General features: G+C 42.7%; 2 protein-coding genes across 10 annotated transcripts in view; one reads left to right on the top strand and one right to left on the bottom strand.

Annotated features, from left to right (window-relative positions):
* Window positions 1-302: 302 nt before the first annotated feature.
* kek2 (kekkon 2) overlaps window positions 303-27,847 on the bottom strand; it is a 49,247-nt gene continuing 21,702 nt past the window's right edge. For 3 of the 8 annotated variants that reach the window (XM_017241848.3, XM_070277436.1, XM_070277437.1), the window contains 2 exons: window positions 18,432-18,462; window positions 303-6,068 (listed from right to left, as the gene is read on the bottom strand). In XM_017241848.3, the coding sequence (XP_017097337.3) occupies window positions 2,775-5,456 (2,682 nt within the window). In that variant the 5' untranslated portion in view covers window positions 5,457-6,068; window positions 18,432-18,462 and the 3' untranslated portion in view covers window positions 303-2,774. Of the gene's footprint in view, window positions 6,069-6,397; window positions 6,527-13,987; window positions 14,243-14,373; window positions 14,872-17,279; window positions 18,355-18,431; window positions 18,463-27,847 lie in introns of those variants that run through there. The other 5 variants (XM_070277440.1, XM_070277438.1, XR_011442104.1 and 2 more) reach the window with 5 other exon arrangements.
* On the top strand, window positions 15,664-16,284 carry LOC108125593 (uncharacterized). 2 transcript variants are annotated; one of them, XM_017241850.3, is made up of 3 exons: window positions 15,664-15,867; window positions 15,927-15,947; window positions 16,002-16,258. In XM_017241850.3, exons 1-3 carry the CDS (start codon window positions 15,697-15,699, stop codon window positions 16,191-16,193), a joined length of 384 nt encoding a protein of 127 aa, XP_017097339.2. In that variant the 5' UTR covers window positions 15,664-15,696; the 3' UTR covers window positions 16,194-16,258. The 2 variants fall into 2 exon arrangements, with proteins under 2 accessions (XP_017097339.2, XP_017097341.2); XM_017241852.3 differs by having other exon boundaries at window positions 15,668-15,823; window positions 16,002-16,284.

Below are 27,847 nucleotides of genomic sequence, written 5' to 3'. Positions count from 1 at the left end.
TTATATTTTTATACCCTTTTACTATTCTTCTCTCCATTTAATTTTCTTTTAATATTCCAGCACATTCCATCAACTTCAGTTAGAATTTTTTTCTCTGCCTACTTAGCAACGCATTTGCATTTCCCATGCCAGTCGTCCTTATCCCGGCCCGGCTTTATCCTGCTGATGGCGATGCAGAATAAAAAATGGAAAGGATAATGCTCTATCTTTGTCTGTTTAATATTCAATCGCTAGAATTGTTTGTGTCCCCCTTTTGTTTGCTGAAATAGAACCTAAACGGAAAAAAAAGAACTGGCATAATGTAGTTTTTATTAAATTCTTCAGTTTAATGCGTTTTATTCGGTTTAATTTCTCTCTTATCCTTTTTACACTTTGCTCTTGTTATTATCGTAATGCGTTTTAATTTTAATTTAACTTAGAAATTTAATTTATGTCTAGATTGTGATCCTTGCCATTGTTGGGGTCTATGTTATCTTGTTTAATGTTTCGCGACCGTTTATGGCCCTTAATATTTGCTGTATGCATACATGTTCTGCTTTGCCTAACAATTAACTTAATGCTAGGCCGTTTCTTTACCTTTATCGTGTATCTTGTATAATATTTAAAATTATTTCTTCTCTCGGCCCAGCCGGCCAGCAAATTCTTTTGTTAAAGATTCATTTTGAGTGTTCTCCTGTGGTATCGTGTTCGGGTTTAAACAGTTTTGATAGGCTAAAATGTTTATGTTTTTAATCGCAGTTTTCGCATCGTTAATTTAGTTTCTGTTGTATATTCCTTTAGGTGCATTGTTGCCAACTAACTCACTTGGTGAAAATAAAACTTAATCATTTCCTATGCACACAGTCTGAGTATGTGTTTTTGTGTCTGTGTATCGTGTTTTACATTTAAGGTATTTTTTTCTTCGGGGTGTGTTAGTGTTTGCCTTGTCCTTAAATCTAATGATTTATTTATGCAATTTACAATATTCCATATTGTGCTTAAATGATTGCTTCTGCCCTCTCTCGTTGCAGCTTTGCTATTGCTAATTGTTGGTTTTGTGGTTACTTACATCCTCGAAATATTTTGCAAACATTTTGCAACAATTTCCGTCAAATATTTCAATATTCGAATTTATGTTACAGTGGAAAAGTCTTGAACACTTTACAGAACATTTAAGGTTAAAATTGAAAGCTTGGGTTTCGCTTAAACAATTTCTCTAGATAACTACATTTACATACAAGTCTCAAACGGTTGTGGGGGTGATGGGGGTTATCCTATAGTTAGTTAGTTCTTACACAGCTAGTCGTTCTAATTTACGATATCTACCTTTAATTTTACCCGGAAACACTTGTGTTCATGTCTGTTCAATTTGATACAACAAACTTAAGGCTGGGCGAATGAAGGACAGTGACTGGGGGGGTTTTCTGGGAGTTTCTGTGAGAGGAGCGGTGAAAGCGGTGAAAGTCGGATGTTTGCTTAGGACCCGGAGAAAGTTGTGCGAAAAGTTAATGCTATAAATTATTTAAATGTAACACTGGAGCGGATGTGGCCCAAATTAAAATTTCATAAACTAGAGCACACTACTGCCACTCGCGATTTTCGGCCGAAGGAGCCGGTAGCAGGTTCTTTGTGTTCCGGTGAGCAGGTGTCGCCAAGGCGAAAACACATGCCACTTGGCTCTGAAGTGAGCAGGCCAGAAAGGCTCGGAAACCCTCTCGAGTGGTTAAGAGGCCTGCCTGGCATGTCCTGCCCGTCCCAGGCCTCCCTCTTTGATTGTGAAGACTAACAACGCCGCTGAGAGCCAACAGCTCAATCGGAAACCCAACACTCACACATGTCTAGTCGTAGGCCCCGGCCTTTCTTTGGCTCTCACTTTTCTCGCTTTCCCTCTGGCCTTTCTGCTTTCTTCTGCTTTCTGGCCCGGCCTTCTTGCCTTCATTGTGCTGCGGGGAAGCTGCTGAAAACTTTATATTAAATGAAAAAGTTTTTCAATTACATCAGCGGAAATAAAATGCTGCCAGCTTGCCACTCGAAGCACGCAGCAAACAGAAACAAACAACGACAAGAGGCTTTTGTTTAGCGGCGTCTTTGTTTTTCGGCTTTATTAGGTTAGGTCCCTCCTATGCCTATTGTTTCTACCGCATACCCTCGAAAGGAAAGTAGTACTGGGAGAAAGTGCCGAGACTGGTTATGGGAAATAACAAATTGCTAGAGAGCGCTTATACTCTCTCTAAGGATATACTTTCTCGGGTGATGTTACGAGTCTAGAAAATAAATAATTTAAGAAAGGATAATTTTTAAAGTAAGTTGGTATATAAAATGTTAAATAATAAAAATTAGAAAATTAAATTTTAAAAGAAAAAAGTTCCATCTAACTGCGACCCTTTATAATCTCAAATTTCCAGTCAGATTCTAAGAAGTCAGTATTATCCCTCGGATTGGAGGAAAGAAAGTTTCCTCCTTTTCTGGGCTACTTTTTTTGGGTCTTCTTACATTGCCTTCTCTTTCACCCACTCTCCTCCTGTCTCTTTCTCTCTCTGCCAATTATTAGGTTAAACTTGGGTCTGGCATTGTTTGCTTGTTTTTGCGGACAAACCAACAAACAGAAATGGTGAAGGTGGGATGGGCAGGAACTGCTGGGTGGATTGTGGGAGGGGGTGTTGCGAAAAAAGGGTACAGTAAACTGAGGCTATGAGTGGTTTTCTTGCTTTCCTGCGATCAGCACTGGCTATTTACAGAGCCACTGAATCTGGGTCTAAGGCAGCTGCATCCCTGGCCTGCTGTAGCCCCTTGGGTCAGATGTCGCTCGTCTCCTGACCGTCGCCCACGTAGCCCTCGTCGGGACTGTCCGCCAGGGGACCGTTGAGTTGCTTTAGCTTGCCAGTATCTGTTTCGCCTTCTTCGCCCCCAGCTGCCGCTGCGGCAGCCGCCTCCTCCAATCGCGGCGAGGTGGCTTCACTTTCATCCAGCTCCGGTATGGTTGATGTGGCTCCAGATGCCTGGGATGGTACTGTGGATGTAGCTGCTGGTGGTAGGGTGGGTGCTCCCTCAATGGCACCACCTGGTGCTGGCTGGCTGGTGGGTGACTGGGCGAAGCGATATCCTGGCAAACAGCTGGGCCATTGCTGAAAAGGCGCCAGATCGCTTTTGTAGCCCTCGGGCGGCGATGGAAACTGTTGCTGCTGTTGGAGTTGCTGTTGCAGTTGCATCTCCTGTTGCGGATATCCTTCCGCCGTGAAGCGAACATTGGGCAACTGGTACTTTTCATAGTTCACCGTCGGACCCCTCTGAATGAACTCCGCCTCCAGGCTGTACCGCAAAGTTGGATTACCGCCGGCAGCTGCTGCCGCTTGGAATTGTTGTTGCTTGTGAAGCCGATTGTGTGGCAGCGTTCGGTAAAAGTTTGCCGGCGGTTGCACCTGCTGTTGTTGCTGCTGCGGCAATTGCTGCATCTGTTGCTGCGAGGCCTGCTGCACCAGATGAGCACTGCTGTAGTCGTAGGCAAAGGCTCCATCCTGGCCCAGGAAACAGACGGGGTTCAGGTGCACATCGACCTGATGCGGCGCCGGCTTCAGTTGCATGCCGCGCGGCAATGTGGTCATGGCCTGGGTGAAGCGTCCCATGAGATGGCCCGGGTGGCCAGGATGTCCGGGATGCATTGGATGACCCGGATGGCCGGGCAGGGCCAGTGGAGCTGGCGCCAGTTGATAGCAGCCTTCGTATTGGCCACAATCGCTCTGCGTCTCGTACTCCGCCGCTCCGTCCAGGCTCACTGCTGTTTTCAGTTTGTGTTTCACACTCTCGGCATCGTTCACCAAGTCCGGGTTCTTCTCCTGGTAGTTCCTCAACGAGGCAGGCGGCGAACAGTAGGCGGCAGTCAGACTATGGCCATTACTCAGCATCAGGGGTGGTGATCCCGGTCCAGAGCCCATAAGATTCACATTTAATTGGAGCTGCTGCTGCTGTTGTTGCTGGCCAGGATTCGGAGTGGCGTAGAGCAGAAGGTTCTGCTTCATCTGATTGCCCAGGATAATGCCACCGCCGGCAGCGCCGTTTACCGCCTTGGTGGGTGTGAGGGTGTCGCCCAGAAGGAGACCAGCATTACCGTTCAGGCTGTCACCGCCATCGTTCAAGATGGAGGCGCACTTCATCATGCCCATGCCCGTATCCTGGGTGCTTCCCGTTGAGGAGTCTGTTCCTCCGGCTATACTCGTGACCTGGTCGCATTTCTTCCGCTGCTTGGCTGGCTCTGCCGAGCGCTTGCACTTCACCACAATGGTGCAGAGAAGAACTACAAAGATGATGCCTCCGCCAGCACTGCTGGCCACTATATAGTTCATGTAATCCCGCGGAAAGGACACCTCGTTCACCACTGGCGGCTCCTTGATGATCACCCTCAGGGTGTAGTTGCTGAACGTAGTGCCTGCTATGTTCTGGCCCACACAGGAGAAGGTGCCGTTGTCCTCGGCACCCACATTGTAGATGAAGATCTCGCTCCTTTTCTCCTCGGCGCCACTGACTCCGATGCTCTCGTCGATGTAGTAGAACATGTGCAGGTTGTCCATCAGGCTGTCGTTGCTCATCACCTGGCCGTTGAACAGCCACAGGACCTTGGGCTCTGGAATAGCCCTAACCAGGCAGGTGATCGACATGTTCCGGCCCTCGCTGACCTCCGTGTAGCTGGACTGGGGACTCACCTCCGGCAGGCAGGCTAGCTGATCCCGCTGCAGGCCCTTGATGACCTGACCCTTTAGTCTGGCCGGCTCCATGCACTTGGGCTCCTCCGCCAGCGGGACGTTGTAGTTAACCAGCCAGGAGTGGACATCTAGCAGCCGGCAGTCGCAGTTCCAGCGATTGCTGTGCAGGCTGATTCCGTGCAGAGACTTTGGCAGGATGTGGTTTCCCTGGATGAAGCCAATCCGATTGCCATCCAGCCGCAGCCACTCCAGGTTGTCCATACCCACAAAGGCCTCGTTCTCAATCCGCTCCACCTGGCAGTTGGACAGCTCCAGGGTGGTCAGAAAGGAGAGGTGCCGGAAGGCGGAGGTTTTCAGCTCCCGAATGGGGTTTCCGCTCAAGGAGAGGCGCATCAGAGAGCTGTAGTCCTGGAACGTTTCACTCGGTACATTCTGCAACGCATTCTCGCTGAGATCGAGCTCCACGAGGTTGGTGAGGCCGCGGAAGGCCTTCTCGTGGATGCGGATGAGCTGGTTACGGGAGAGGTAGATCTTCTGCAGATTGAGCAGGTCCATGCGGAGAAATCGCTCCGATTGCAGGACCTGCAGGGCATTGCCGCTGAAGTTAAGCACCTGGGTGCCCGGATCCATGCCCTCCGGCAGGTTGGAAAGCTGCTGGCCACCGCACTCCACGGTCTGCTTGCCGCCCTTCCATTTGCAGACACACACCTCCGGCGGACAGCCCTGGATTAGGCTTAAAGTGGACACCAGCAGGAGTGTCAAGTAGTGGTAGCCAGGCATGTTTATGCTATTAATTTTTCAGAGATTCCAGAGTTTGCGGCAAATTTTCTTATGATTTTCTTGTAAAATAGTTTCAGCCACAGCTGGGTCACGTTGGCATGTCAAATTACGCGCAAGTAAATATTATTATTAGCCGATCGGACGCTGTCACGTCTACTCGAGCGGTGGCGGTCCATAAAAAAATCAGCTCTTCTGCCATTATAATCTCTTTCTCAATCGTAGGCCACCCCGTCCGCCCATCATTGTCCTCCTCTGGCTGGGGCTTTTGTCATGGCTGCCACTTCCACTTCCACTGCCACTTCCACTTTTGCTCCTTGCCGCCACGTCTTTTGTATTAATTTCATAAAAATGCCAGGCTCTTGATTTTCGCTTGACAGCGCCCAGAAGTAGGCAATGGGCTTTGGGGCTATTGTCGCCTCTTGCGGCTTTCCGACTTGGCCCGCTTTCTCCTCGTCGCCTTCTCGACTTTGTCGCCCTTTTCTTTCTTGGCACGCAACGTTGTTTCACTGCTGGCGGAGAAAGGCTTTCGTCCTTAATGAAATTATAATGTAATGCATTTGCCTCGTTCGTTCTTGTCGAAGTTGTTTTGTATGCCGTTAAATGTCCTGCTTCCTGCAAGAAAATTAAAAGAAGCCACAAGAAAAAAGGGATTAGTCAAGGGATGGAAATGTTGCCTTAGTATATACATAGATTTTTCAAAAAGATATTCAAGTCATGTGTAAAGCATTAGACAGGGAATTTGATTCAATTAATACCCAAAAAGCTTTAAAAAAGTTGTATTTATTTTTGTTATTATTTGCTTATCTGGAAAATCCTGGAAAAAACAACCATAACATAAAAACCCACAATATATCTTAATCCCTAAGCATTTTGCAATTACAGGCGCACTAATTTTTCGCTCGTGCGATTAACACACAAATAAATTGAAAATAATTTCGCACATTATCTGCGTGACACAGAGCCATAAATTACACGTGGTCGAGGTAATTTATTCCCAATAATAAACCCATTGGCTGTTTGGCAATCCGAGAACAGACTGATATTTTAAATACTTTTCTCGATGGCAGCTGCAATTGCTCCCCACTCGTATTTCAACGAGGCTTCTCAATTATTCAAGTGTTTGTTTTCTTGCATAATGAATCGGATTGGATCGGATCGAATCGCATCGATTGCAGCTGCCTGCTCGAATTGCAACCAATAAGAAGCTAATTATTGAACTTTTACATCGAGTCCGTATCGCAGTTATGCAAATATATTTTTCCCAGCTGGGATGAAATGGAAATCGCATCGGGTGAAAGTATAAACTGTATTGCCATTGTCCGACTTTAATTGGATGGAAACGGATTGGTCGCTGTGTTAATATAATCCCAATAATTTGTTGGCTCCATTAAGGAGCCTCATCGTTCGTATATTATTCATATTTTTGGTTTTGGGTGGACGGGGGGTTCATTAAATTCATATCCCTGGGCCAGGTTGACATTTGTATTTGTCAAAATTAATCTAAGTGAAAAACAAAAGACAGGCCAAAGTAGGCCAGGAAACGAGAGCAATAAACAATTGAAAATGTCGGGCATAAATCATGCAACATATTGCACGGCGGCTGCCTTAGTTAAATATCAAATAAATTACAGGAAAATTAACTTAAATGCAGGTTTATTGTCCGTACCAGAAAATTGCGTTTACATGGAAAATACCATAAAACAAAGCCTTGGATTTTCTTGCTCCTCCATTTTGTTTTCGGTTTCTTGGTAACCCAAGATGAGCTCCCCAAAACAAAGGCAGCACCCGCAGGATGAGATTCCAGATTCCAGCAACTGACGCGCTTCATTAACTGAAATTTCGCCACCCAACTGCCAACTGCCCTCAAATTGCACAGACAGAGTAGAATTTCAGAAAAAACCGTCTGGCGCCAATGCAAATGCGTAATGGATACTCGGATGTTACGGCCAAAAAGGCAAATTGACTTGATTTGGCAGGCAGGCAGGCACCTGAAGTCCTCTCCGGACGGACATTATTAATAACCGAACATTAATCATGGCCAGGATCTTTTCTATGCCGCAGCTGCTTTCGGCATTCACTCAAATGTTTGGTGCTTAGCCATGTAATGGTAGCCGAGATTGTAATAATACACCAGACAGGTGAAAGTACTTAAGTCACTGACTTACTCATAATGAGGTTTGTTAATTAGACAAATACAAGGGATATTAGTTTCGGAAATATGTAACAAATTTTACCAACAATCTTGTTTGTTTTAGGCTCCCTAATAAATAGATACGATGTGAATATAATTATCAGTATTTTCCATAAATATTTTCATTGGTTGGCAGCCTAATTGAACAGTTTCCCAGTTGTTTCCTTTCATTTTCGCACATAAAACACAATTTTAATTAAATTTTGCAAAATGCTAGACCTTGCTGCTGCAAAAGTTGTGTCCTATCCAGAGAAAAATGGTAAATTTTCTTTCTCATTTGGTTAGCTTGTCAACAAACATTTTTTGACATTTTCATTTGTCAGTTATGAAGCAGACAGAGAGACACGACCAGATAGAAAATCCTTGTCCTGGTCCTGGCCTGTGCACATTTGTTATATCCTTATCACAGAATGATTTGACAGTCGAGACCGAAGTCGAGTCGAGGCAGTTGAACCTCGTCAGCCCCCAAATATGTGTAACACTCGCATTTCATTCTCTATCCCACCGGAAAGTTGTCGAGAACTTTTCCTATTTTGTGTGATTTAATAAGATGACACGAGCGAACGAAGGACGAAGCCTTGGGCAATTTAAGGGATTTACTCAACTCCTCCAGCCTGCCAGGCCTCTCAGTCCTCTCAGTCTTGCCGGTCCTTCCACCTCGCAATGGAATCATTCTGGGATAGATAAATATTTATTTTATTTTATTTTTCACATGTCCCATGTTCTCACATTGACCAGACAGTGACACGTCTTCTAAACTGCTGTCGTTGGAAATAATTTCAATTTCATTTCCCTGGCTCCTTAGCAAAAAAAAATCCTTGGAAAAAAAATGAAAATCAATAGGCATTTACACCAAATTGACCTTTCACTCACAAGCAGATGAAAATTTCATAAGCAATTGATTGTGCACTTGGAAAGCTGTGAAATCCCTTTGAAATATTGATGCGGATCCTGCGACAGTAAGGATTATTTTCGGGTGAAGAAGCAAGGCCGCTTGTCCCTGTTTACACATATTGGATAATTAATGGAATTGGTTTTCCATTCCCAAATATTTTATTGCCAGCCAGGCTTTAAATTTTATTTTGTGATTTATTTCAGCCATTCAATCTAAACGCTTTAGTGCTGTTCCTGTGACCGCACAGTTTTATGGCTTCGGCCAGACTAAAGTGCCACCTAATAAGCTTAAACTTAATTAAGAACTTATCAACAGCTGCGTTAAAATGCCAATTTGGCAGGCTTTGCCAGTTGCCCTTGGCAAAGCCAGCTAGCCCGACCACAGCCACCGAGTTGCGAAGGCCAACAAATTGCATTACCCCGATTTTACCGCACTACTTTGGCAAACTCGCTCTTTTCTCTGAATTAATCGTGGGCTTTAAGGGTCGTCCTTTCCGTCCTTTGAATTAGTTATTTCCAGCGTGGGCAACTTCAAAGGTGCGCTGCGAACATGTCATAACATGGGGAAATTAAAATTTACATCACAACTTAAGCGACGTCCTGGCGCAGGATCTCGTCCCCATGGATACCCGTTTTTTACGCAAAGTTTTTTTGTGTTTGCTTGTTTTTTTTCTGTTGCTGCTCCTTTGCGTTGCTCCTTTTTGGCAGGCAGAGCACTTAATTTGGCACATTGCCGTGCATATCCTGGCAGCAGGACGACGACAACAATCCGCTCAGGTGCAGCCACAGTGGCGACAACAAGCAGCATTTTGTTGTAAAATGCATAAATTTTTACTACCTGCCAGTAAAGAAAAAACAGCAGCAGCCACAACTAGTGGTGCCAATTTTGGAAGGATAAAATATGGCTAAAAGGGATGTACTTAGTAGGGAACTAAAATAATAAAACTTATTTAAAATTATATAGAAATCTATTCTGGGTATTTTAAATTCAAGTATGTTGTCTTGGAAGTCATCTAGCATTTATTTCTTTTGATCAGCTTGTTTTCTTTGATTCATTTTTATTACACAAATAAACAGAGCCGTAAAACTCCTTTAAAAACCTAGTTTTGAATAAAGAAAAAAACTCATAAAGTAGCCAAGCTGTCATCACTAGTTACAAGAGCTACAAAAATCGTGGCAATGGTCATAAAACTTATACCTGTGCTACGAATTACGAGGCCACAACTAGCCGCAGCAACAACACCATCGGGAGAGTGGCATGGGCATGAGGCATGGGCGTGGCTGAAAATAAAATTACGCATGCAATGGCAAAATAAAATATGCATCAAAAATAAGCTGCAGCTGAATCCGAGAGAGAGGTGCAAAAAATGCCATAGCTTACAATAAAAAAATATGTGTGTACAAAAGTAAATAAAAGTGGATGGGGTTTTGGGTTCGTTAAGCTTTGCGGGTTTAAATGAAAAGTATTTATAAAGATTTACTGAGTCACCGAGGTAAACAAGTGAATGTTGGCTAAAAATATTTGAAACAAGCTATAGGAATATAGGAAGATTTTAGGAATGTGTGGGGAACAACTAACTTCAAGGGCATTAGAAGTTCGGTATGGCATCAAGTATACGTCCCGTTGACGGGCTCTGGGCTTATGTTAATTTCCACTTTATGCTTGCCAACACAAACACAAATACAAAAATATGAATATGAATGCAATCCAAACAAGCGTTGCGCGAATTTTCACTCAAAAGATTTTGTTTTTGTTTTGCTCTTCTATATACATACTTTTTTACATTTTTTTTATGCGAAAATGCGGCAGCATCTGGCGCTGTCCTAAAAGCTTTAAGAGCCCGACAGGGGCGCCGCCGTATAAAAAATCAACTAATTTTCATTTTATGCTTGTGGAAAAACATTTTTAATTCAAAAGCACCAACACTAACAGCCCCTAAAATTTTAATAGCTCACACATTATAAACGCAAATAAACGCCTCCACGCATCCGCATTCCTTAGAGCACTTTCGTCCTGCCGGCAAACAGTTGGCATTTCGATGTACATTTGCCTAGAAGCTTAAGTTGTTTGTAGCATGTGCACTTAGAGAAAAGATTACAGGGCCATGGCTATGATGCCTGGTGATGCCTGGTGCTGGGAGGGAAAAAAGTTTCTCAAGTTTCGGTCCAAAAGTGTCCAGAGCGCACACTTTGGGGGGAGATTTGTTTCCCTTTTCGGGCGCCACGCCTGCAACTTAAAGGCACTAAAGTTGCAGGGAATTAAGCACACTTCCAGGCACTCAGCGGCATATTATGCTTATCATTATGTTTATACTATGAGTATATGTTGGGACCTAATGTTGCCGTTTTCTTGGCCAACGGAAAGCAACAGCTGCTGCCCCGGAAAAGTTCATTCAAGGTATACAAAAATCAGTAGCAGGGAAATGTGGGTTTGGGGCATGGAAATCATAGCACTGCAAAACTTTTTAATTGCTTTCAAAGTTTTTGCAAATATTACAAAACAGTTTGCCATCGAAAATGAATTCGTCTGGGGACAATTTTCAATTTTTAAATAAATGATGGAACAATGGCTTACAAGGCAGTACCTAATATGGTTTGGCTGCCTTTCGGGTTGGTTACCATTTACTCTGATATGCAGATTAATTGCTTTTTGATACAAGCCCGAAGTTTTCTGGAAAACAACACAACAGCTGCCACAGGGAAACATTTTTGCATAGAATTGATTAAATTTTTTGTTTTTCACATTTTTTTCCCCCTTTAAACGTCCTAAAATGGCCCCCCAAAAAAGTTTCCAAGTTGCGGTTGAAACTCAATTATTTTGGATTTGTTTATCCATCCTCTTTTTTTTATAAATAATTTTTGGTTTCTAAGGATTTAACCCATTTCTTATATATACGAACCATATGAATACATTTATCTCATTTTTTGAAGCCATCAATTCTGCATATATCCTTGCCATTTTGTTGTCTTTGGCTTTTATTGCCATTTGCGTAATGCTTAATTATACGCGGGCTGATGATGTCCTGATAGCTTTTCCTGCCTCTCCTTTTTTTTTGTCGCATAAACATAACGCAGTTTATATTTTATTTATTTTTTCCCTTTTATTTTTCCCTTTTTTCGGGTGGGATGCAGGAGAACCCGCCTAAAACCAATCATAAAAAAGCCCTGTCATAGCGCAGCGTCTACCGAACGGTTTTATGACATTTTCCCTGCCTCGGCGACAGATCCTTCAAAAGCCACGCCCGCCGCTCCATCTACGCCCCTCTGTCCCGGGCACACATGCGGCTGGGTAATTTGCCATAAAAAATTGGAGCACAGGCTCGTATTTGTGCAATTTCACAGAAATTGTCAATTTGCACTCCCGCAAAGTCTAAGCCGGAATGATGATGACGAGGAATGCCAGTCGCTGTGCGAAGGGCTGCCGAGTTCAAAGGGGATGGCCATGGGCGGGCCCTTCCGAGGGGGATCTCTTCTGGGTTTATTCCCGTAGATAAGAAGGGGAGCACGCAAATACGCGTTGATATTTTTATGTGTCTGCTCCGGCTATGGGTGTGTGCATTGGAAAATCGACTGTTAACATTTAACGCTGCAAATTTAAGAGCATTTATGTGTTCTTTTCGGGACCCTTGACTTTATTTGATTTTCATTTAATTTCACACACTGCCAGGGCCTTAAAAATTGGCATAACAATTACGCCGGAAATAGGCAATGGCAGTCGGTGGCTGTCGTGGGTTGGTGAACCTAAATGCTCGGACTCCTTGCTCGGAATGCGACTATTTGCTATCTGCAATGTCCTCCTAACAATGGCCTCAATGGCCCGTAATTACAGTGTACACACGCGCAGCAGGTACAGTGGAATAAAATTGGCTTAAGACCAGAAAATTTTTCAAAGAATTATACCTAATAGTTGGAAAAGAAAACCCTCTATTTTTTACCGAAAAAACCCTTGATTTATCCCATTGTTGAATGGGCCATTGTGCACTATTGCAACATATCCTTGCACTAACGCTTCCGTTTCCGTGCGTCAAGGAGACGTCTCTTGTTCCTCGACTTGCCAGCTATGTTGTTGCCACTGCCTGCCACTATGTTGCTTGTTGCTGGGGATGCCTCTTCAGACCGCTTTTGTGTCGCTCGCCGTGTGAATGAGTGCAATTAGCAGTGCCACTTGCCCTCAACGATGCCGTTTTTGTTTGTGTCCGTCCGGACTCGGTTCTCTGTTCTCAGGACCCTGGTCTCCTCTTCTGCTGATCTGCCGTGAGACTTGCATTAAAAATTAATTGTCAACTGTCTGTGACTGGATGGTTGGATGCTTGGATGCTTGGTTGGTTGGTAACTGTCCTTATTGGAGTGTCCTTCCTTGGTTGCCATCCTGCTTCCATCTGTCCAACATTGACATTGTTTCGGGTCGTGATTGTGTTGCAAGAAAGTCGATTAAACAGGAAAATCGTTGAGCACGCAATGCCACCGAATCTGATGTCCTGAAGGTAAATTTCCCAAAAACGTATTACAGGCTGCCTTTGGGTCTTCTTTGAATTTTATTTACAAATTCTTTTTGTGCCTTACTGAGCCATAAACATATGGAAATTAAATTCTTAAATACATTTTCTCATTTACCTCGAATGCTTCCTGGAATTTAAGAAGGATTAGCAGACCGAATTCCATGCCCTGGCGAACAATGTATTGGGATTTCCGTTTGGGGCTGAACAGTTTTTGATTAAAATTAAATTTGCGGCAGCCTTTGAAGTGTCTGTCCCCTAAACCCACAAATCCACAGCCTCTTGGCCGGGTCAATATTTTTCCGGCTTAAGCGACGCACGTGAGCCGGCACTGTTTCAATGGAAAATCCTTCACCCAGCCTTGCCCCCCAAAATAAAAATGCCCCAAACTAACCCAGGATGGTCACGTTCAAGTTATTCCCTTCTTGGAATATGGGGGATTTTCTACCTTTTTTTTCTGTCGGCAGAGTGGATGGAAAGGACAGGCAGCATAATTTGGCCTGGCTTTGGCCACGTTAAGGTCCAGGCCCGACTGATGGATTGTTTGACTAATTAATTTTGCTAGAAAATTTCACAAAATTGCATTTGGCCCGGACCAAAGTTATTAAATTTTTAATGGATGCTTAAAGTCCCGAAGGCGCTTTATGTGTTTTTATTTCGCCTCAGCATCAGCCTCAGTCCGAGTGGAGCCGAGCAGCCAGCTGTTTAGCATTTAAAGTGATTTTCATTTGGATTTTTCCCTTAATGCCATTAGGTTCTGTTCATTTTGCCGCCTTTCTGCTTCCTTGGCTCTCGGCTCTCAATTATTTAGCCATTGACAATTAGAGACTTTGGCAGATGCTGCCGCATCTAATGCGATTTTGCCTCATTATTCTCTGCAATTGTTCATTTTCCAACGACTTTCTCGCGGCGACTTGGATTTCTATCGATGATTGCGGATTTTGAATAAATTTACGCTTAAACGGGGGGTTCATTACGGTGACCTATTTCTCGAGATACCAAGATTATTACATAACACTTAACCTTAAAATGGGTTCTAAGGGATTCCCTTTTACAATTTTTATCACATACTGTGATGCTTTCTGTGAATTCCCTTATGTAGCCGTGGCACTAATTTAAATTGCAACTTTCTGGTGTCCCCAGTGACTTGTCGCGCTGGCTTTGATCTTTCACAACTGCGATGTTTTCGTTTAATTTCGCTCGACCTGAATGCAGAGGGGTAAACATAAGAAAAAAGAAGGCCAACAAAAATACATGGCCAAGGGACTCACAAGGGCCTCTGCGAAACAAAAAAAAACACACAAAGTAAGCCCCCGTGGACAGGCCGTAAAATTACTTGATTTTCCACAGGCGGCGGAACCAAAGCCAGCCGTTTGATCTGCGCCTCCAGTGCATTGTCACACCGTCCGGAGACTAATTAGCGCTTATACTATGCGTGAGCGGCACGCCCCCTTTTGGGATACGCCCGGAATGCACATGCGTTTAATTAGCCGGCAATATGCTCGACTGTCATCTGAGATTTGCACTGTTTTTTGATGGGGAATTCTCCAGCAGCGGAATATTTCATTCTCATTTCAATTCGTTTCGTTTGATTTGATTTAACGCAATTCCATTTGTGTCCTATTCGTTATTCGTTTTCGTTATTTTCAATTGTGTGAGTGTGGCTCCTGGTGTGCGATTGTGGGTGTATCCTGTACAGTAAACACTGGCACACATACACACACGGGAGAAAGGAGCACAAAAGTCTGATTGTCTAAACGAGTGTGCCGGTTGTGTGATGTTCTTGATTTTGTTTGCGCAAAAAATTTATTTTCGTTATCCTACCTTCTAGGAGGGTAAGAGGAACTTTTCAACAAAAAGTAAATTTTTTAAAACGATAAGAGAAAAGTTAAAAATACTAGTTAAATATGCTAGAAATAAAAACCTCTTTTAAACCTTCTATAGAAATATGGTCATCAGGCTTACTTTTATTTTTCTGATATTTTTGTTAAAAAATACCTATAATTTCTTTTTTGTAAAATAAGGGTATTAAAGTTCTCTACTTAATTATATAAATTCTCTTCTTGGTTACCAGCGCAATTGTGGCTTGTTTGCATGGCAGCCAGAGCTTCGTTTCATTCTGCGGTCTGCGCTCTAATTGCGCCTTGGCAATATATCAGAGCACAGCACCCACCACACCACAGCACACCACCATCCACAGCCCAGACCAGTCACTCTGACACACCGCCCACTCACCTGCACCCACCTGGGCGCACACACTCACGTGTGCAGATAGCTTTCCACTGCGGATTTAGCCATTTTTTTTGCCCTCTTTCTTAGCCAGCTGCTGCCGTTTTGCCATTTGCTTACGCGTTAAAGCTGACAGGTAAAATGGATTTGTTACGGCAATAGAACAGGCAACTGGAAGGGGCTGCCTGGCCCTTAGACTTTCGGCAATGGCCCGGAGGATGCATGACAAGTGAGCAGATAACCCACCAGAGTGCTTCGAAATGGGCTTGAATTAATCCCCGCAAAGATATTGCTCAGCCATCAAGACACTGACTTGGCCTTAACATTCTTTCTCTTAATCCTAATTACCATGTATAATTAAAATGGTTTTACTAAAATGTGGTCTATTTTTTTTACAATTATTTCAATCCAAGTTGAAACTCTGGCTAAAATGTGCCGATTACGCGGCATTTATATTTTAGCCGCAGTTTTGGTCTACCAAGCCGATCTATCTTTTTCAGACAAAAAAAAACAAGATGTCAAAGTTGTGATACAAAATCGGCAATGGGGACCAGAAGGTAATTTACCGGGATGGGGAGCGGCGCCTGATTGGGCGCCAGAGGTAATAATTATTTTAATCGGCTCGGCGAACATGTTCACTAATTGATCCTTTTATTGCAGTTCACAGAAAAGCCAACCCTGGTAATATTATTCTGAATTTCTGTATTGTTTCTTCACTAACTGACCTTTCTTTAGCCGCCGGACCCACGTTCCAAGTTTACCTACAAGTGGGCGGACTTATGTCCGCCATGGCCTCGATGCAATGTTTATCCAAAATGTTGCCAACGATCGGGTCGTGTTGGAGGCTACCGTCACACTACAGCCTGCGTGAATTATAAGAAGGACATTTGTCCCTCTGAAGATCAGGATGAAATCGAATTATATTAACAAAAGTTAACATTCGGTTAATTTTGATGAAATAAATTTAAATATAAAGATTGGAAAACCAGTCTTAAAGCAAAGACCTGATCCAAGCGAATGACTTTCTAAAACGAAAAATACATTTGAATAATGAGAACACTGAGAGATGATGCAGTTTGGCTGAGTGCTCTGTTGCCATGTTGCTGAATAGCAAACTGGCAGGAATGGCAAGCTGGAAAACTGGCAGACAGCATCTGCTCCTGTCCTCCCGTCCTCCCAGGCCATCTAGTCCCCCTATCCTTCAGTCCGACGTCTTGTCCCTTGACAGCCTTCCGCTGTCTGATGTTGGCCACTGACATTTTGGGGATTTTGTGCTCAAATTTCGAGTTGGCGCTTATGCATGCAGCCTGCTTTTAGCCATCCCGGGATCTGGCTTCTACAAGCCAGAGCAATAATAATGGCAAGCTGGAAACTTTTGTGCTTTGGCTAATTATGCCGCATGGAATTTTCTATTTTGCAGTGCATGCTCTAGCATTCGTAAATCAGAGTTTTTGGCCCTGAGCTTGAGCTTTGACTTTTGGGCTAACTGGCAGAATGGCAGACTGGCAGCCTGGCAGCTAATTTTTGCCAGCTGTCAGCACACTCTCCAGCCATATAAATCCCTCAAAGTCAACGGCATTGCACCCACGTGACACATCAATTCGCATTCGTGTCTGTCTGTCGTTTGCACCCTCGCACCACAAGCCACTAAATATATATACTATATATCCATCATACTGCAATCGTCAGTTATGTTGCCACATGCAACGTCGCTTATCGCTCAGCTCTGTAATGATGCCACCAGACCCCAGACCCCAGGGCCCAGACCTGTAAGACCCTTCCAAAGCCAACCCATCCATCCGTTCATCCATCCATCCGCCTTCCAGAACTTCTGTTGTACATTTTTCATAACGCAATTCATGTTATTCATGTGCCAAGCGACAAGACTTCATGCCCCTTTGCTGCACAGTGGTTGGGGAATGGGTTTTTTGGGAAGTAAATGGATAGTGTCTATGACTTTTTTGACTCTTAAGAAGAAGTCCTAAATTTTATCAAATAAAAACTTTAGTTATTTTGGGTTTAACTTTAAATTCTTAGTCTTAAAGCATTTTATTATAGCTTTATAAGTGTCTAGATTGTTCTATTTTTATGCTCCCACCAGCAATCAATTTAATACTTTCCCATTTCCTACTTAATGTCTTGACATTTCTGATATTTGTGTTGGCGTAGACGTTCACCCACTGTGCGATGTCATAAAAATTGTCTCATTAATCATCACACGACATGCCAGCTCCCCCAACCCAACTAGCTATCCCCCAACAAACATTACTGGGGTGCGTGGTGTTCGTGATGTTCTTCCACTCAAGAGGGCTATTTCTGTGCTGCGTTTGCAGGAAACATGGACTTAGTGTGAAAATCCAGCCAGCAATTAAATTGGCCGCCAACCCGATGCAGTTCCCCCATTTCCATGTTCATTTCCATTCCTGATCCAGACCCCAATCCCAATCTCGAACAAGTGCAGGCAACATAAATCAAAGAAGTTCCCGGTCGAGCAGTTTATTTTTACTGGCGTGGCATTTTAAATTGTCTGCGCCATATTTAAAATAGCAACTAATTAATTTATTTTTTCACGCCGCTACTGGGAAGTGCGCATTAATAAACAATTAAGTCGTTTTAATTGCAGTTTGCCTTGTGGATTATAAATCTCCCCGCATCCTTTCCACACTGCCAGTCAGCATCCATAATGAGTCGGAGAGCTTGGAACTAAATTCGTTTATTATTGATCAGTTTTTGGCCATAAGCTGCTTAACTTTGGCAGGAGCAGATTTTCGGGGGAGCCAGGTGTTTTGGCCTGCTGCGAGGTACTTGGCCAATTCCCGGAAAATTTGCTGCTCACTTTCGTAAGCTGGAAATCGGAAAATCTGAAAATCTGCCAGACACCCTCTGGAGCACACATGGTACGAGTACATGGATTTTCTAATTAAGTTTGCCGGGCTGATGGCAAGGCGTCCTCTGGGGCTGAACCTTGATTCTATTTATGTTTATTATTTACACACTTTGTAAAATTCGTTGAAAGCCCGATAATTTTGTGTCATCTGCTCATGGTCATGTTTCAAAGGAGTACTTCAACTAGGATTACCCGACCATACTTAAAGGACATGTGCAGGAATTTTGACTTAATTTGGAATTCTCCGAATTTGTTAAAAGTGGCACTCATTTACATACCTTTCAAGAGCTTTTTCCATAGTTTGCTTATCTGCAAGTAGAAAACAAGAAAGTTCATTTTAATACAATAATTAATTCAAAGAAACGTCTCTCCCAATCCAGCCACGCTGACAGGCTTTTTTCCAACTTTTTTTCTGTCAGAATCAAGGGAAACGGCAGAAAAACATTCGCTGGCTTCTTAGTCAAGTTAATATGATGGGACACGTTAAGCAGGCTTGAATGATGTGTATCAAGGACGGCTGAGGCGAACAAAAAAAAAACAGAAGTAGAACTACCAACTGTGTCAGCAAAAACGAAGCGAAAACAACAGGACTCAGTGCAATGTCTGTCTGGGAAAAAAAGGACCAAACACTGTACAAGGACGAGTGGAAAACAAAATGGGAATGACGATAGACATTGAACACGAAAAGGGAAAATGGAGCGAAGACATTAGCCTGAAATGACAGCAACAAGATGCGAGATAGACACTTGGCTTATATCAGTTCTGCTCGTTGCTGTTCTGCCTGTTTCTCAAACCAACTTTGGCAACACCACCACCAACAAGGCCGGCGCATGCAACGAAAAGGCGTTGAAAGTGCGTGCAACAAATGGAAACAAACTCGGTTAACAACGGATGCCGATTGACAGCCGTCTGTACCGAATGATTGCAATGGAAATGGAAATATTTCAGTGGCGAACATTCTGTAATCAAATTCGCATTTCAAGACGGGTATTAAAGGACCTGAATTTAATAGGAATCGTATTGGCCTTGTTATTAGAAAAAGCTGTGCATTACCTAGTCGACTTCTTTCCACATCACAAGCTCATTTCAACCTTTCACGCAATGCAGGTTTTATTTTTTTTTTTTTTTTGGCAGAAGAGTGTGCTAAAGCTGGAGTCTTAGCAAGCAATCTGTAACATGTTGCCAGTTTGAGTTTTCTATTGAAAAGCGTTTTTCTGGCACAAGGACAGCTGGCTTGGCCTACATCCTGCCATTCACAAGCACACACTCACAACTATTCGCAGAGAAAGAGTCTTATTCATCACTCACTTAGTCAGTGTGTCGCCCAAGGATCAATGAATGTTCGGGTGATGGCGCCGGGATGGAGTGGTGGAGCGGTGGGAGCAGTTCTGAATATCCAAAGACGCTAATCCTCCGAAGAGTTCTTCTTCGTTCTGGGCAAATACAACACGGCCAGCTGGCACAAGGCTTTTATTCTGCATTTCTAGCAGCAAGTCCTTAACGCAGCAAGAGAAATGCCTCCCATGCCACCCATGCCTTCCATGCCGCCTTAGTTTAAATATTTACGTAAGCGCGGGCATTTAATGAGAAATATTTCGCCATTTCTCTGCAGGCTCTTCTCGGCTCTGGCTCTGAAGTATTTTGCTTTTATTATTATTGAAAGAGGCCCGGACTCCTACCATCTGCAGCTGCAGCCTGGCCATGGAATTTATTTCGGTCGTAAAACCCTTCTCTCTATAATAATGCTTTTGATATTTGCCTTGGAATTCATGAATTCTATTTTTTTATTTTGTTGCTTTGTAGGAGAATAAATTCTTACAATAATTTAATAGAAGGAAATCTGCATAACATCACTATAAATGAAATCCCCTACCACTTGCCTTTAAACTTCAACTGCAAACATTGTAGATACAAATTCCAAATCTATTTATATCAATTTACTCACTTCGGTGCCCCGGCAGACCTGACAGACCCGACAGACAATTTGAGGCACAAAGGACCCTGCCACAGATCTCGTGGTTGAACAATTTTTCAACAGATAAAATCAAGACCAAACAAATCAAATCAAATGCAGACAACAGTACAAAAATGTAACAACCATGGCCACACACGTGGCTGTATAGTAGTTGCCACTGCCACTGACATTGCCACTGCCACAGTACCACACTGCCACAAGTGTAGGAGGCTCCAGCTGAACACCAGCAACAACAATAACGGCAAACAACAAAAGTAAATTAATAGAAAACAATAACAATTCCCTTTATTATTATTACTGCAGTGAGTCGAGGGCAGACATCGAATGGAGTTCTCTTGGAAAGATTCGAATTTGTTGTTCCTGCCGTTTGCCGTTTGTTGTTTTGTTGTTTTGTTGTTGTTTTATAAATGCCCAAGTTTTCTGGGTCCTCAAGTGTCTATGGATGTTGGTGTTGTTTGTGCATGTGATTTACACAACGGTATGTAAGTAAAATACAAATCATGTTCAGCGCGTTCGGCCTTGCCCCGAAAAGTGAGCTACATATATGCACACTAAGAGTTCTGGTCCACAGGGCGGATGCGTGATGGGTGGCGGCATATCTGAGGCTTGTCCTGGCAAATGGTTGAGTCGCTTTCTCTTTTCTTAAACTTTTCCTTTTTAAAAACATAACAATGGCAACCAAGAAATCAGGTTGAGTGAAAGCCGTATAGGAGTAATGGAAACTAAGCATTTTTAAAACCCAAACTTAGAAATACTCTACTTTTCTTATTTTGATTTTAAATGTATATGTAGGTCGTTTCTCTCTCTTCCCAGGGACTTCACAACTTAAATACTGATTAGAAAAAATGTATATTTTTCCTGCCGGACTCTGGCAACTTTTCAGAAAAACTTATCGCACTCCCAGCCAGGGCAAGAGCATAAGCAGAGGAAGGCAAAATATCACAACAAGCAAAGTGGGATAAAAGTCTCACAAGGAAAACTTTTTCCAGGTGTTTGCCGGTGTGCGTAAGAGCTTGTTTTTCTACCAGTGTGTGGGTGTGAGTTTTTGTGTGTTTTTGTGGCATTACGTGCATTGCATGTCGAATGTTTGTAACAAAGTCTAAAAAAACATCAAGCACAAACATCGAACAGCGGCAAGTTTATCTAAAGTACAACATATACCGCCCAACTCCACTGACATTTCATGTTATTTTCCAGCCCGATTGCTGAAAATTTCTTCTTGTTTTTGTTTATGTTTTTGTGTATTTTTTTTTTTTTTTGGTCCCTTTGGGCTCTGTTTCACCTGCTTTAAGCCGAAAACGAAACTTTTGTTGTCGTAACTAGCAGTCGTGCTGTTTTTTTTTTTCTCGATCTGCTACGATTTTTATTTACTTCTTTTCGGTTTATTTTTTCACGTTGAGCTCGGCTTGGGTTGTGTTTTTGGCCACCTTGCAAATGGCGGACCAATGATTTTTAATGCGATTTAAAAACGTAAAAGGAAAACATCACAACCAGCACTTACACAACCTTTTTTAAGTGGCCAGCCAATGAAAGCTGTACGCTGGGTTGAGTTTCAGGTTTCAGTTTCCGCTTCCATTGCTGTTTTTTTTCCAGAGGTTTCCCCTTTTTTAAAATACATATATATATATATATAGTGTCGTAATGTGCCAAGTTGGCCGTGTGGGTGCGTGAGTGACTTTATTTAATGCCATTAACGCAAATTGAAAGTTTTACGCCTAGCCATCGGCCATTGCATGCGCAATTGAGTTTTTTCGGATCCCTGACTCGTAATGCCCTCTTTATGACATTCCATCGGATGGAAATGGCTCAGAGCCGTGTCGGCCAAATTGAGGAATTTTTGGCCCAAAAGCACGCACGTGGATAAAAGAAAATCCTTTTCTAGCTGGCTGTATAATTCACTTTCGCCGCTCATTATCCTGAACTACGACGACGCCCCAATGCCGAAAATAGAAAAACTAGCTGGAGCCCATTCATGGTTTCTATAGCCACTCCATGGATGAAAAGCAAGGACGAGATCTCCTTTATTGCCAACACTTTGTCGCGACTGTGGAGGAGCCATTACAACTACTTAGGGCATGTAAATAACGTAGAAATAAGCCAAGGCGAGTGATGAGCAGGTAACCAGCAGGTAAGAACAACTCGTAGGATTTCCACCCACTTCTACTGCCACTCTGCACCCAAACCCTGCAACGCCTTGCAGAGAGCATTAACATAATCGTTATGGTTATGTGCGACGTGTGCATAATGGCAGAGCTAGAGCGGGACAGGACAACAGAAAGAGACAGTGAGAGCCGCAGAGACACTAACAACGACAGGGACACAAGGATAAACTATGTTAAGTGCGCTGACATTGTGATATATTGTAGGACTCGCTACCCTCAAGTGCAAGAGAGGTATGGTTAATAACAACTAGAGGATGAAATTATTATTTTAAAATAATTAGCTTGAATTTTATTCATCAAGTTATATTTTTATTGCAAATGTTTTTAAGCTTGCAACCAAGTTGTCTCTCGATATTATTAATTATTAAACTTTTTCGTAACAAAAATATTTCATTTTTAATAGTTCGTCGTAAGAAGACTATTAATTCTTATTTTTCAATTTTAATGGCTTTCTGTTTTTATTTTTCCCAGCTACTTTCACCTTTTCCTTTCACTTTCTTCTATAACCAAAAAGAAAAGTATTTTTCATTTCGGTCTGATTAAAAGTGCTTTTGGCATTGCGTAGTTTTATTTTTTGCATTCTTTGTTTTTCCCGCCATTGTTTCTTTTTTTCCTTTTTAGCTAGTTACCTGCCAGAGCGCGTGTTGGGCTTTAAAGTTGCCAGCCAGCTAGCGTTTTGGGGCCAGAGCGCGTTGCCAGGTGTGCATATCAAGTAGCCGCCACGTCTGCCAGGGGACAAAGCCATGTGGCATACTTTTCGGGGCAGGCCATTAGCAAACAAGCAAAAGTAGCAAGTACAAGGAGCACAAACAAAAAAAGACACACGTATGAATATAATAAATTATCCACACAAACACAGGAAATCGAGAGTCGACTGGGTAAGCAAAGAAAAAGGAAAGGAAAGAATTATAAGTTTATAGAAAGAGACTTTACCATAAAGTGCTTGGAATTCGGCTCACATAGCTTATAAAATAGGAATTAAAATTCCAAAAGCAGGCCTCCATATTTCTTTTTAACTTTTTTTTTATTTTTATCACTAATAAAATGTATTTCTCATCAAACCACAAAATAAGCTTTTGTATTGAATTGTGTTACTTTTTGAATTCTAGAGTTAAAATCGTGTTTACGTTCTTCTGTTTTTATGTGTATTTGTGTGTGTTTTAGACATTCCGCTCACACACACATACTCGCATCTACTGGGGATTATTAAAAATTTTGCCCAAGAGGCATCTATCAGCCAAGGGCCTCACTCGTTTCGACATTGCGCGACTCATTTCAATGAGTTTCGGCTGGGAATGCTGGTGTTTTGTGACGTATTTTTGGGATACACAGAGAAAAACAAAATAAATAACTAAAATTTAAGAATAAAATAATAAAAAAAAACTACTTCGGTGAAGAATTTTGCTAGACCTAGAACTCGTTTCTTATAATAAGTAACTTCTAGACCTACAAGGCCTCATCTTTTTGTATCATTATTCTCAGTGCAGAACCTCTAGGTTCTTTAAGAGGCCGCCACATCTTGTAATTGGCATTCCGCACACTGACCGAAATGAAAACGCTACGTGCTTTCATTTCAAGTTACGACAGTCGGATAAGTCGGCGCAACGCTCCATTGACCGCCGATGGAAAAGCGGGAAATGCTGGAAGAAGTGGGAAAATGGCAACCAACCGAATGGGGGTCAGGTCCAAAGAAAAAAAAAAGTATACCAAAATAAAAGAAAGCTTATTTGCCGTGGTTTTTGGGAGCCACCTTGGTTCGTTTTAATTTTTTACGTTGCGGGCATACTGAAAGAATTCCAGAGTCCCGCCGATTCTTAAAGTCAATCACATTACGGCAGGACATCGCAGCACATCAAACAGCCGACAAAGGCACTCGAGACCCTTCGAGCTGATGGCAAATATTTGTCTGGCCTGCATCCCTCGCCCCAGATCGATCGGCATTCCGGGCCACCTTTGGGCCAACATCCCACCGTCACTCCAGTGATTTAACCGATTCCCGAATCCATCTTCTCCAACTCTTTCATACTTCCGTTTTATGTGCATATTCAATATGTACGACAGAAGAAAAAATTTCATTTAATTTCGGTTTTGGTTTTTCTTGGCAGGCCTGGCATTGACAGTCGGAAAATTTCGTTGTCAGACTGAAGCGTCTTTCAATTGTTTGTTCTGTGCCAGTTTTTTTTTATGTATTTTATATATTTTTCCTCTTCTGATGGATTTTTAGAGTGTGGCTGTTTGTTTTAGTTTTTTTCTTTACGGACTCTTCTCCGCTTTTGATTGGCAATCCTTTTTTCTTCGCTTTAAATGCTTCCTGGAAGAGCTCTTTGGTGGTTTATGCTCATGATTTATTTTCTGCGTAATCCTTGCTTTCTGCTGTTTGCTTTTTCCCCAAAACCCCACAGCCCCACAGACCTTTCATCCACCCAATTTATAAGCACCCAAAATACTTGTAAATTTTAGCCGGATTCCCGGCATAAATATATATGCTGCCACTCAGTTCTTAGCCATCAAATTTATGAGCACTCGTCACACTAACTCATAAAAACGCGGTCTCTTCGGAGGGCGGGAGGCGTTTGGGCCGAATTTTAAAATGCCACAGAGGCGGTACAAGGCTGCAAACACGAGACAACACTTTGCATGTGAAAAGGCTTTATGGGAGGCAAGGGTCCGCCGATGAGATTTATGTACTCTAAAGCTTACGGCTCCGGCGTGTATTTTGTGGTAAGCAGCCAGTCCTGCCGCCAAATCCTGCTACGCATTCTAAAGGCGGCTATAAGCACGGCCAGAGAGAGAGGAGCATGCAGTGGGGGCGGACTTGAACTCGGCAGAGGACTTGTCGCTATTTATTCTACTAAAAACGCAATAATATATCATCTACAGTTTATCATTGCTATGACGCCAGACTGAAATTATTATCCAGCGAATTTATTGCCTTACAATAAACGCAAAGTGCATGTGTGTGTTGGTGTTTGGAAGAGAGGCTTTCTCTGCTCTTATCTGTGTGACTGTGTGCTATGGCTGTGTGTCTCAAAGCTTGGCAAGGATCCAGCAACAAGGGCGACTGGGAAAACATGGGTTTGGATGGAAAAACAAATGAAATATTTCGGGAGAATAATTAATTATAAGAAAACTATTTTTATTCAATTTAGTTTAAGTTTAAAAGTATATTTTTTAATTTAATATATATTCTGCCTAGTAACAAACTAAACTTTCTACCACTTTTCCTCAAAAACTATAAAAAAACAACCATGGCTTTCGTAATAAAAATTTCTGGCATTCCTGTTGGCCTCTTTTCCTACACGCTTTTCGTTTTTTTAACGAAATCACTGTGCACATGTTGCGATGTTAGCCATATTTCTGGCCAAGTTTATATATTCATGGCAATCTCGAGAGCTGTCACACAGAAACTCCATCGCGCATATTTTTTACTATTAGCCGAAAGCAACTGCAAAAATTTGTCAGACAGCCGGCTGGCTCTCTGGATGGCTAGATGGCTGGCTGGCTGGTAACTAAAGCCCAAAATAAAATTGCTCGTCTTGTCAACTTTTTGCGTTACCATTTTCTTTTCCCAACCGATGTTGGTAGTGGTAGTGATACTCACAATTTTTGTATTTATTTTATTTTTGCACAGCAAGACAAATAACAGAACTTGGCTAAATTGTCGGCTGCTGTTGGCCCCGTTCCGCAGCTCGTATCCATATTCTCCATTATATGATATCCATTTTTTTTTATTTTTTACCCTTTCTGCCTACATTTTTATGACAAGCAGCCCTCACATCATGTTCACTCGTCAGATACTCGTCCCATGAACTACAACGTTTTCCTGGTAAGGCTCTGTTTTGGCAACTGTTTGCCCAAATTGCCACACATTTTGTGCATAAATGACAAATGCCTTTGATGGCATAAAATATGACTTTCGAAATTGTTTTGTAGGAAATAAAATGGGCGTAGCCATTGCTTTTAAAGGGTGATAGTTTGTCACAGGGCCGAACATAGTTCCCTACTAATGGAAGGAGATTTTTCCTAGACTGGGCTCATATATTTCAGTCTGTCGAAAAATATTCGTGCCTTACATAACCAAAAATTTAAAATTTTCTGCTTAAAAAATATGTCAACACTCTCTACAAGTTCAAGAAGGCAAAACATTTCTAAAAACTTTACAAATGTTGCCTTTTGTACAAAACTTTCGTTTTAATGCCTTGTAGCTTGTATCAAACTTATGGCGCCATAATGGCGTCTGAGTTGTCTGAGAAGCCATTGACTCTTAAAACTCAAGTCGCGTGGAATGGGTTTTGGTTTAAAAACGATAAGTGTTTGGCAAGAAATTTAAATTGATTAACTGTCCCGTGATATGAGTCTGAAGCCCACGTCACTGTCAGTCCCCACATGGCACATGGCCCAGGCCCAATTTCTTAATATCCGATTTTTTCGATAAAATTCACTCTCGTGTGCGTGTGCTAATCCAATTAGCTGACAATTGACTTGTCAAAACATCAATTATAACTGACATTCGGCGAATGTTTTACGGTTTCTTGGCCATGCCACCCATGCCACCAGTCCACGCCCCACGACTTTTCCGGGAAAATGCCATTTGCATTTACAAGCCAGGCAATAAGTCGAAATGTGAGTTCCGTGTTTGGGGCTTTTCGTCTGCATATCGAATGCCTGCTCGAACATGGCAAATAAATGGGCGCGTTAAATATTTAATTGGCATAATGCTAATCACTCGATGGCTGGCAAAATTCATTAGCGCCATCCCACATCCCATATTCCACATCCCGATCCCGGGATCACATCTGTCAGCACTCTAAAGCAAACCTCAAAAGCCCCAAAAGCCTCCCCATCAAAGCCCAAAAACAATTCCATATTTCGGAGGGCGCTCAGAAAAAAAAAAAACTACAAAACCCCACCGCAACGTGGCACGTGCTACCCCACCTTAACCCGTCGGATGAGGAGGAGAACCTTAACCTGCCCGTGCCCCGTGCCCCGTGCCATCCAGAACTTCCTGCTGCCAGCTGATGCTGCCCCGGCTGGTGGCAGGCAAACATTACACAATTTTGATTGTATTTCCGTTTCGTATGCGCAGAAAGGCAGCCAAACAGCTAAAACGGCAGAAACACCAACAAAAAGCGGTGACAGCAACAGGAAGTTTCGCTTATTTCCGTTTGTTTACCTTTGCGCTGTGCCTTGATTAAATGTCAGGTTACCCCGGAATCGTGGGCTCTGGCTGGCATTCTGGGTTCTGGCTTCTGGGTTCTTGGCAAAATTCAACCGAGTTTTTGGCTGCCTGGCTGCCTGGCTTTTGCGGTGCCGTGCTACGAAACGCAGCTGTTTTCATATTTTCAGCCGCATATAACAAACAATTTTCACCTCGCTTTGGTATTATATTTTCTTTTTCGCGCATACGTCAGCATAATCTTATTAGCAAGAAAAGTCTCCTAATGATGCCCAAGACCAACTGTATCCTCGGATCAGGACTAAACAGTCGGCATTATGTGGTATTTAAAAGGGAAGCAGTTGTGGGATTAGTCGGATTTAAGTTGTCTTCTTAGGGGGA

Source organism: Drosophila bipectinata, chromosome 2L (genome assembly GCF_030179905.1).
Source record: "Drosophila bipectinata strain 14024-0381.07 chromosome 2L, DbipHiC1v2, whole genome shotgun sequence".
Taxonomy (NCBI): Eukaryota; Metazoa; Arthropoda; class Insecta; order Diptera; family Drosophilidae; genus Drosophila; species Drosophila bipectinata.
The sequence above is the reverse complement of the archived record's forward strand: the minus strand, read 5'-3'. Positions and strand labels throughout refer to the sequence as shown.

Excerpts from the sequence above, each read along its gene's own strand:
- LOC108125593 (XM_017241850.3), top strand. The coding sequence starts at position 15,697 with ATGTGCCGATTACGCGGCATTTATATTTTAGCCGCAGTTTTGGTCTAC. Across the intron at positions 15,868-15,926 it reads CGCCTGATTGGGCGCCAGAG|TTCACAGAAAAGCCAACCCT; the intron begins GTAATAATTATT and ends CTTTTATTGCAG. Across the intron at positions 15,948-16,001 it reads TCACAGAAAAGCCAACCCTG|CCGCCGGACCCACGTTCCAA; the intron begins GTAATATTATTC and ends ACCTTTCTTTAG.